The sequence below is a fragment of the Pomacea canaliculata genome, linkage group LG2 (genome assembly GCF_003073045.1).
Source record: "Pomacea canaliculata isolate SZHN2017 linkage group LG2, ASM307304v1, whole genome shotgun sequence".
Lineage (NCBI taxonomy): Eukaryota > Metazoa > Mollusca > Gastropoda > Architaenioglossa > Ampullariidae > Pomacea > Pomacea canaliculata.
In genome coordinates, this window is record NC_037591.1 from 24,923,858 (window position 1) to 24,934,981 (window position 11,124).

Consider the following 11,124-nt stretch of genomic DNA (forward strand, 5'->3'; position numbering starts at 1 on the left):
TTAAGGTTGGATTCACTTCAAAGATTTGGAGAATATTGACAGTTAACAGGTTCCTCTCCGACTTTGTGTGCGAGGGATTGAGATGTCGCCAAAAATGAAATAGAGTAAAATCGCAAGCTTACCGCACGCCTTCTAGGGGTTGTGAATTCTGAATGTTTCCAGAGTTCCTTTCTTCAGTGCACTTTCATCTTTGTAGTTCAGTATCTGCTAGGATCGAGGTCACTGGTCGCGATAGATGGTTCGTGGAAAGAATCCCAGAATTACGTCTTTGTCGGATGACATAGGTTGATGATCGTGTGTCAACATTTACGACTGGTTTTTGTTCAGTCTACTATGGTGGTACCAAATCATGCACAGTCTTTCCGGCAGGGGAATCGTTGCCTACTTCCCGAACCATAGGTGCTTGAGTCGTACAGAACACATTTTGTGTCCTGCGGCCGGTTATGCCTTCGTGACATGGCCCTTGACCTGTTTCGCTTTTCTACGAGACGTTCTCCGGGCACACATCGAGGCGAGCGGCCGGAGGTGCCTTCCTCGGAGTTTGGACGGTGCGCGTGGCGGGGGGTCGTACTGTGAGTGGGGGTCTCGGGAGTGTTTGGACGGGGACACGCGTTTAGGGTGGCGCAGAGCAAGTCTCAGTATGGATCCCCCTCCATCACCTCGGGAGCGCGTGGCGAAGAAGGTCAGAGGACCAGATTGAACATCCAGCAACAAGCATCTCCCACGCAGGAACACAGAACCCGGATTCCATCACAACCCTTTGATGTACCCCAACCGCAACAACTACACCCACAACAGTTGCAGCTGCAACACGTACAACAGCAGCAACCGCAACAACGGCAGAAATCAATGCAAGACCAACTACACCAACAGCAACCTCGAACGCATGAGCTCACCAACAACACTCAGACTTAGAGCAGCATCAGCAGCAGCAGCAGCTACAACGGCTTGTTAAGCAGCAACCGCAAAAACAGCGAAATTTCCAACTTCAGCCTCTGAAGCAACAAGATTTAATCAGGTATCGACTACAGCAGCAGCTGCAAGAACAGAGGTTGTCTCATCAGCAAAGACGCCACAGCAGCACAAGATTTTTACTGACCTCGGGAATGTAACGTTAGTGCTGAACTCACCAACACGAGTGACGACAATGTCACCTCTGTAGGTAGTAACGGTCATCTTAATTCGACTTTTGCGTCCCTTTCGGGGTCACGTGCAAACACCAGGCCCATCTTCTTGCCAACAACTGACCGCTCGACTCACAGGCACCATGACCATGTGGAAGGTCAGCTGCAGGGTCAAAACGTGCTCAAGCAAGACGCTCTCTCACCCTCGGCGAGCTCTTCATCCCATTCTGCACAGTCATCTGCTCCCGCCATGCTCGCTGTTCCCGTCACTGCTGCTTACGAGGTGACATCTCTACCGTCTTCCGTAACTCAAACGACCACGCAGACATCTGAAACGATGCTGTTGTCCAGTGCTGTTGATTCGTTAAGTTATCCAAACCCCCAAACACGCAGCCAGCCGGTAGAAGAAATGCCTGCAATGTCTCTGAAAGCAGTAAATACAATTTTAGCAAAAGACGTGTTGCCTAATTCAAATGTTGCTACTGGAATACAGCCAAATATTTTGAAAATATTGGGTCCACTGCAGGTATTTCTACACACCAAATTCAAACTCTTTTTGAGTACTATTCAAAGATTATCTGAAGGCTCTCTCAAGAATTTGAGCGCAGGAGTTCCTTCGATAAAGGAAAATCCAGATAGTAACTTAACCCATGTGCCACTTGGTAGAACAGAAGCTGAAAGGGAGATAATATCGAGAATGCCTGGTCACGTTGCCCAGAACGCCACCTTGCGTAGACTGTTTCTAGACATGGCTGCAAGAGCCAAGCACCAGGCCCAAGAAGCAAGAAGAAGGAAGATGGTCAAAGAAATTCCTTCTGTCACTAATTCACCTTTACAGACAGAAGGGGTTACAGTAGGACACCCATTCCTGCTCTGACGGAAAGTCCAGCTCCTGCCCCCAGAAATAACTCTGTGATGATTTCATCGCCGCAGTCAACCTGTAATTATTTTACCTGCGAATTTTATTCCATCGGAAGGAAGCATTGAAAGACTGAGGGCCTTCCTCGGGAGAGCAATATCCCAGCAACTACCCGTGTGGTCGGAACTGTCTTTGCAATCTGCGCTTATTCAAGCTCTCCGCGAATCAAACTCGTTGACGGTAAAAGGTCAAAAGTCAAACCTAATGCTAGAAGGTTTAACTTCTGCTCTGGATGCAGTTGCCGTGACAACGTCGGCGCCGGTTGTGACAACGCCTTCAAGAACATTGTTAGAGCCAGCGATCACATTTATTCTGTCCTTGCCAGAAAGTTCTCTTAAAAATCTGCAGTCGCACTCATCAAGCATCGAGGCCCTACTCCAACCCATGATCGCAGCCACTGCCGGATCAGGAGAAACCCTCCCATCAAAAATAGACCAGTTTAAACTTGCGCTCTTCGACACTTTGACCTCTGACCCTAAGAGTTACGTCCTAGTTACTAATGAAACCCGTTGGCAGGTAAGGTACAAGCGAGAAGACGGTGGTCCTACTGTCCTAGTAGAGGAACTAATGTCTGGCTACCTGTCTGGAATCGTAGATATGACAAAGGTGTCCGCGACTTTGACTCCAGTGTTAGAGTTCACCTGGATGTTTGAGGCTGGAACTGTCCCCGGCACAGCCAATGAAGCTGTCGAGAGGGTGCTTGCACGATTCGGTAGAAAGTCTACAACATCTTCAACAACATCGGCTGTCACTAGCACAACACAAACTCCTATGATGCCATCCACAAAAATAACTGCGTTTTCTGTAGCATCAGATAAAACTTCTCAGACTTCTACTCCATCGCCATTGTGGACAGCTTCCCAGACTACACCACGACAACAACAACAAAGCGCAGACACATTTGACGACACATACGCCAGTAACAACAATGTCTTCAACAACAGGCACCTTGTCCTCAGTGATGTCGCCATGGAGTACGACTGGGAGAGAGAGTAGCTTTATGCCATCATCACCGAAAGTAAAGGCATCATCTTCGATTTCAGAAAAAGTGAATTTTCATACTACAGCTCTCCCAACTTCTCTCAATGTCTTTTTTCAGCAACCAGTATCGCAACCACCATCGAGAACCACCACATCAAAACTAGGGATTAAAAAGATCTCTTTCTCTAGTTCTACACAAGTTCCCCCAAGTTTAACCAGCATTGTCAACTTGGACAAACCATTCATGGGAAAGGATACGGGTGCTGATGTCAAATCTAATGATGAGGTTTCTCAAACCCCACTAGCTCTGACCTCTGTGTCCGCTCCTTTCCAGGTTCTTGTCAGTTCTACTCACAAAATGTTAACCCTTCGGGACATATCGCTGCCTCAGTTAAATCTGGAAATAGTTTCTCTCATCTCCAAGAGCTGATGAGCAAACAGCACAAAACAAGCAGCGACCAACAATCACAGGAGTATTTTGACACAACCACCACTGTCCGGTTTTCATCTGTTTTTCCAAAAGATGAAGATGCCGATGACAGAAGTCAAACTTCACAAAGGTACACGACGGTCTCCTGGCTTGAACCCTTCGAGATGCAGCATTCCTCTACGAGCCAACTACCTCCGAACTCACAAGTCATTTACGACAGGTTTCCTCCTGACTTCAGCTCAAGTAGTCTTTTGTCTGATCCAGCTAACCGAATGTCCGAGTTTTCTTACTCTCCTGTAAGTCTTCCCTTGGAGGAAGGCCACTCAAGATTACGACACATTCTTCAATTTCTGGAGACAGCCAGATGCCACATCACCAAGCCCACAACCGCAAACGTTCGTCACATAAAGACACCTTCAGCAATTTCGTCAACAGCATCATCAACAGTCAAGCTCGATAAGCATAGCATCACTTTTCACAGTAGTAAGCAATCTTCCACTGAAACGAGGCAGCCCAGCTCGTCCCGTGATACAGGAAGAAAGTTCAGCCAGTCTCAGGTCCCTGAGAGCAATGTGTCCTTGCTACTGGGATCAGTAAGCAGGTCCCCTGTCTTGGACAGCAACAAGTTGTCCTCAGTCCCTTCATCCCAGCTCCATACACGGAGATCCTTCCCTTCAGACGATTCGCGGATGTGACGTACGGTCCTTCTGCTGACGGCTTCCTCAACGACGGCCACAACACTTTGACAGCTGTGTCTGATGTCCACGGCGCTTTGCCATCAACTGACACTTTGAAAGCTGTGTCTAATTCTTTGATATCCGCAGAAGTGATCAGCCTGAACGAAATGTGCAGCTCCTAGTGACTCCTCAAAAAATGAATACAAATCGTACAGAACCTACTACTTCCGCCATCAATAGACACAACTCCACCTTCTTTGGCTTAAAATTTGAAGAGTTTATGGCGTGGCTTCAGACAAACATGCCCAGCAATGTAAATCCCGCCGCTCCTTCAATGACTTCAACAAAGACAACAATCACTACGAAGGCAACAACAACAGTGCCGACTACATCAACAAGAGCATCCATCACGCTGCCTCCAGTCTGTCCTCAGAACGAGGCTGTGAAGTGTGGACCACGAGCGAGAAAACAAATCGTCTCGCTGCCTTGTGCGAGCTCAAATGTGACCTCAGCACCGCGACCTGTGACCTCAGCTTGTGTCAGTGTTTTTGCGTGCCCACCACGGGCCAGCTGTCTCTGCAGCTGGCGCCTAAACGACAGCTGACAACAGGAACCACTGCAGCTGCTACCACCTCCACACCAGGACAGAACACGACGATAACAACGGAGAACCCTGAACAGGAAAGCGAGTCAGAAAGTGAATGAAAAATGTTCAAAAGCGTAATAGATCCGAATAATAATAACAATAATATAATAATATGTATATTAAAATAGCTCAATTTCATAAGTATTTTTTTTTACATTCAAATACTTGGTCTCTATTGTTTTCTTATGCGACACCGGTGTTAAATAATAGTAGGATGCCATTCGAAAGAAACATATCAGTTCAGATGTCAGTTGTAAGACATTATGTTTTGTGGGTAACGACTTGGACAATGTTCTTTACCAAACATTATTTTGATAATTAGTCTTTTCATCTGGCACAAGCTAGTGTGGCTTTCTAGTGACACAGACACAGTATTCGTTTCTGACATATGATTGATTCACATAGCAAGAAGTAGTGTGCAGTATCAGCAAATATCTTTAAAAATCACAAAGAAATAGAAAAGAATAGAAAAGCTAGAAGCAAGCAAGACCAGCACTCAGTAAACAAGTTTTGACACTTTCCATTTAATTGTCTTTCATATCAAGCTTAATTAAGCTTAATTGCACGACAAATACGGGGTCTAGTGTAGCCTTGTTGCTTGTCAGGGAATAACTGAAGTACTATCTGTTGTACCTAGTCTAATGTTTGCCCACGGTGACAATTAAATGTTAAAACGGACGAGTATTCGTGTTGCTTAATAATTAGACTACAGTGATTTTTATTTCAGAAATTTTTTTTCTACACACAAGCAAGTGCACGAGCCCGCGTGAACGCACACACAAATGTCATTACTGACTCACACTGAAATGTTATTCCTTATGCTTTTCTCAGTTATTTCTAAACAGATACCAAATTGTACCCACCTCATTTAATTGTCGTTATTTGATACAAAAATAATGTCAAGATACACAGACACATTTTTTCAAAAGTTGATCACTTTTTACTGATGAAGAGTCCGAATCATCACAGTATCCTGCGTGTTCCAAGAAATCCCTTACTGTCTGCTCAATGAATTTGCATCCTTCAATCCATCCTTGCATTATTCTGTCCTTTCAAGCCATAGATATTCAAAACTCTATAGCAAATTTTTTGAAGCCTTTATTCGTCTCATAAAGAAAATTTAATTTTTGAAGTAGCCTGGCACACGACAGTAGTAGCTTAATCTTTATACACTATGCTTATCTGTCCAGTGTTTCGCTGAGCTCTACTCCTTCCAGTAGACTGCTCGCATCGTACAGGTTCTACATTGACAACCGTTGCGTTCTACAGCAAAGCCTCCAAAGCAGGCGATGTCATCGCACATCAGCATCGGGCAACGGACTGCAGAAAGAGAAAGAGAAAATAAACATCTTGAGCAGAAAACAGAGTTAACTGTAATCTTAGAGACGATAAGAGGTGAAGAACCAGAAGTAACCAGGAAGCAGACTTCAAATAAATCAACAGATGACGATGATGATGAAAACAATCTTCAACGATAACAGTATGAACAGGGTGAACAAGATTTAGGAAAAATAAAAAAGGGTTTGGGTGATAGTGCATTGTATTTGTATTGCTCCTGTTCTCTACAACTCACGTAGTGAAATAAACTTCTGGCACACGTGTCCACATCCGTTAGAGCGGCAGACGTAGCCAGTGGGACAGGCGGCGATGCTGCTGTCCACTAGAGAGCACTCCTCCACACAAGTCGCAGCTGAGTGCCTCAGTGAGACAGTATCCGGTCACTGCTGGATCCTGTGCTTATCGAGCGAACAAATAGTGCTAACAGTTAATCAGCCTCATTCTATATCAATTATACCGGCCATCAGAACGTCGCTCGCCGCTACTGGATGAAAAATTAAGGATAAATTAATAACGCAGCGAAGTAATAAACTGTGTAAAATTATGGGATCAGTAATGATGACAGAAATCCTCGTGTATGCGTGTGTGGTTTTTTAATTTATTTTTTAATGTTGTCACACGAAAGTTGATCTGAATTTTTAAGGGAATTCAATAATCGTGAAATCTCATTTGGGATACGTCACTTTCTTGCAACTAAGCATATGTGAGCACAACTATCCTTTTCCTCTATTTCTGTCTCTCTTCATTGGAGGACGTGCTTTATGCAATAGCTCTTGAGGAGCTGTACTGACATGCACTATAAGTGCTGTCGATGCACTTCGTCGTGGCTTCTATGTTTCGGAGCACAATGTGGTAAAGTACACATCAGCACTCGGTGTGGAATTCTGTCATGTTGGGAAGCTATGTTACTTGCGCGTTGAGAACCGTGCTGGGTAACAGAGCATGCCCTTGGGTTGGTCCCGACAAAGATAGAGCTGACAGTAGAGAAGAAGTGAGTTTCCTGTTCTCTTTTACAGGATGTTTGGTTTGAAATGAAATATTAATGTCTCTGAGTTTGCATTCTTCTCTCCCTACTCCCTGTGTGTATGTGTCGCTTATTCATATCACACGATAAGTAAAATTTTGTATTGACTCGTATTGACTGCTCGCCAGCATGCTGCAGCTAGACACTAGAGTGTGCTGAGTATCGAAGTAAAAGATTGCCTGGAAGTGTTATCTTTTGCCTCTACGTATATTTCGCAGACACGTACCATTCCATCTGATGTTTCTCATGACTTTACTTAATAGTCAGCATGAGTGTTTAGTGCCCTGCATGTCGTTCGTGTCTTCTGGTCGATGGAATCAAGACAAAAATATTTTCCAGTTTCTTAAAAATAAACTGAATTGAACAGTCAAACATAGATATTGAAAAGTCAACACTTAGTAATAATGCTACCTAAAATCAACTATTTTTCGTGGCAAAAGAGTGAGATCCGATCTGAATGCGAAGAGAGAAAGGCTTTTAGATAAATCCTGGAGAGAAAAAAAGTTGCTTATATGTTTATCTCACAATCCTTCAAGTTTTGTTTAGGTTTGTATACATCCTCTCATTTAACTGTAGTGAGTATAACATGCTATACATCCCACACGGAGCCGCTCATGACTTAGCTAAAGACGTAGTCTATGTGTACATCGCCGTGTGGATATGTCTAAAACAATGAGTTTATACCGTTAGTTTCAGGAAATTTCGAGATCATACATACCTCAGCCTCTATTAGGATACACAACACGACAACGCTGGCACATATTTTCATGATGGTGTGAACAAGGAGCCATAGCTCTGTCAGACACTAAACTGGAGACGCAGTCAATCGGGCTTGTTGTCTTTGCGATCGTCTTTAGGACACATATCACCCCCCAGGTATCAGCTCCACTGTCGTCGGTCCTCTGCATGACCTGCGTCATCCTCCTACACAGCGATACGTTGTACAGCTCGGTGGTCACGACACGAGGCGCCCTGCCCAAATCACCTTGTACCACGATGATAACATCCTCACTCTCCGTCTGTTCAGTATAAATATGTTTTCTTTCTCCTCTCCAGTCACCTCCTCTATCCACCCAAACGTTTAACCGGCCTCAGCAAGAAGGTCCAGCAAATTGTCAGTTTTTCCTATCTCTCTCTCTCGTCTGTGTGTTTGTGAGCGCTTTTGTGCTGTCCTAATAAATATTTTACCTACGAAGTTGCTATCGCATCATGCATTTGTGAATGTTTTTATTATATAAATATATTATCACGTTTAATCACACATTCATTATTCATTTATCTATCCATCCCCTACCAAAGTCACCAAAAATTTCACAAAAAGGTCAGTGTGCTCGTTTTATTGCACCTCGTTGCTTACAGCAGACGACATTAGGGTGTAGTGACGTCACTACCGGTTTTTAGTGAGGGTGGCGACGGGTGCTTTGATTAAAGCGCCTCCACGAACGGCTGGCATCTGCAGGTCTGACAACCATTGCGCGTCTTTGTAGTATCCGGATGGACAGTAAATATCCAGGCACCGCAGCAAGGGACACTCGACTGAAAGTATGGAAACAAACATGAATGAAAGTAATTAATTAAATGTTTGTAAGTAATCAGTGCGGATTCCCGCAAAAAATCAAGAAAACAATTGAATCATCTGTCGTGTAACTATCAGAAGGAGAGATCAAACGATCAAAGATAAATTTAAGATATTGTGGACAAGGTAAGAAAAGAGCACATGGAGGATAATGGGTGTAACGTGAACGATAAAGCACGAGTGGAGCAGGATACAGAGAAAAATAAAAATTAGTTTCAGACGTTGAGGACGACACAGAGTCAAGGTGTAACGAGTTTTTTTATCCACTTTTCAATACATCATCAACAATTAATTCATCTTTCACATCGTTAACTTTTCGTCAACATGAATTTTTTTTCTCTGTACATCCACTTTTTTTTCTCTACCCAGATATTTAATTATCTATCTTTTTGAATAAGTTGTGAATGAGGTTGGGATACCTTGTCGCATATTACAAACCTCTTGTGTCCTATGGTTTTTTCAAGGATTAAATAAAAATATTCCCTAAAAATGTAATGGCAATATATACTCGCTTGGGATCGAAGGCAAATGGGTTAATAAGTCTTTCACGTCTTGCATTTTAACCAAAATGTACTCCAAACTTTAGAATTTTTAATCAAACATTAAAACACACGGCTGTATTTTACTGTGTACCCTGGAAGAATTAACCACAAACTGGTCTAACATGGTAACCCTCAAACGTTAGTTTTCCTGCGTGTTTCAGAAAGTGCACGTCCGTCCATCAAGCCGACCAGAACAGCGCCTGTCTGTCCAGCCAGTCATTATCATTCAGAGTTGCTAACGACAAACGTTTTCTCTTGAATCTCTTTATTCTCATGAAATCGAGGAAGCAAGGGCTTAGTTTTCTCTTATGACATCCCTCTCTGGCCCGACTGGGTACCTGGCGCCGTGTCTTCACTTCAGCTCCAACCCTGAGCGACACCGGCAGGTCGGACAGCCATTCTCGGCAACCTCGTAACCGCCAGAGCAGAAAATGGCCGGACACATCAGGTGAGCGCATTGGACTCCACTTACTTTAAAAGGGAAAACAAGCAAAAATTATGTAAAAGAAGCTGCCGTGATAAGACGAGTGGAAAATATGCGCTTCTTTAAAGGTGAGCGGGAGATGATGATGATGATGAGGAGGAGGAGGACGAGGAGGAGCAGGATTAATGTTTCTTTCTTGTCGACACCGACCTGATGTAAGAGGCTTCTGGCAAGTGTGTCCACACCCGTTGGACCTACACACGTATCCCTCTGGACAAGAGCCAAAGAGGGCCTCGCCGTCAGCCTCCACAGTGGAGCACGCTTCCACGCACAGTCCGATCAGCTGTCTGAGGGAGGCGGCCTTGCTGACACCTTGAACAACGGCAAAATTAAATTCAAAATTAATCGATCAAAAAATGTTACCAGTTAAAAAATGTTCATTATTTTTATTTGTTGAATCTGAGTATGCGGGTTTTTTTTTTTTTTATTTTTTAGTCACTTTTTTTTTCGTGTTTCTTCAGAAATCTGTAACTGGACCAGAAACCAATCCCCACCTACGGAAGATAAAGTGTATTAAATTTCTTCGTGCTGTTTTAAGTAAAAAAAATCCACTATCCCAGCTGACATTTCTCATGACACAAAAGTTCTTATATCTCATAATAGAAGACAGATACAGAAAGAGAGCAAACATTGAAGAGCCTCGTGAATCTCTCCATCTGGCTTTAACTTCTTGCTGCAGACTGACAAGAACAATCCGGAGTTTCGAAACTTGTAACCTGGAATTCTCTTTTGAAGAAATTGTAGGATTTAATTTTTTTAAGAAACAATAAGTGTTACAGGTGACTTTGTCGTTAAGGTTGTGACCTGCATAAAATACAGGTGGATCCAGATTTTCAAGCTACGAGAAATAAATTCATTAATTAATGTATTTAACCTGGAAAACATTTTTAATGTGCAGTTTCATAAATAATTTTTTGTTAGTACTATATATTTTAATGTTTTAAATCTCCCTTTACATTAAGCTGCTTTAACGGATTTAACTTGAGTTTTATTCTCGAACCGAAGTTATGAAGGGAAAGTATGCTGTTTTTTAGGGCAAAATCGAAAACTTTGAGTTGCCATAGTTACACATGAGAATTTTACAGAAGACACATGGAGGATGTTTCTCAAGATGTACATACCCAGCAGAACCCCAAGAAAAAGTATCACTGCGAGCGTTTTCATGGCGTGAGTGTAGATAGTGCGAGTCAGAACTCAGGTAAATGTCTTGCCTTCGTTGTCTGGCGTTTAAATACCTGACCACGCCCACACGTGTCACGCGTGCTGGAGTTGGTGTGGACGGCACAATAACATTTTCCCAATAAACCTCGTTATTGTTATTGTTACTTTGTTGCACTGCCTGAGGGAGTGAGGGCAACATAATGAAGAACCATGCTGCCATCT

At 43.4% G+C, this 11,124-nt stretch overlaps 1 protein-coding gene across 3 annotated transcripts; it reads right to left on the reverse strand.

The window, feature by feature from the left end:
• Positions 1-8,460: 8,460 nt before the first annotated feature.
• Positions 8,461-11,018, reverse strand: LOC112557276. 3 transcript variants are annotated; one of them, XR_003097932.1, is made up of 4 exons: positions 10,863-11,018; positions 9,892-10,053; positions 9,596-9,728; positions 8,461-8,675 (listed from the first exon to the last, which is right to left on the reverse strand). XR_003097932.1 is itself a non-coding variant. In XM_025227030.1 (3 exons), the coding sequence occupies exons 1-3, from the start codon at positions 10,903-10,905 to the stop codon at positions 8,527-8,529; spliced, it is 354 nt and encodes a 117-aa protein (XP_025082815.1). In that variant the 5' UTR covers positions 10,906-11,018; the 3' UTR covers positions 8,461-8,526. The 3 variants fall into 3 exon arrangements, 2 of the variants coding, with proteins under 2 accessions (XP_025082815.1, XP_025082817.1); XM_025227030.1 differs by lacking the exon at positions 9,596-9,728; XM_025227032.1 differs by lacking the exon at positions 8,461-8,675 and having other exon boundaries at positions 9,506-9,728.
• Between the last annotated feature and the right edge of the window lie 106 nt (positions 11,019-11,124).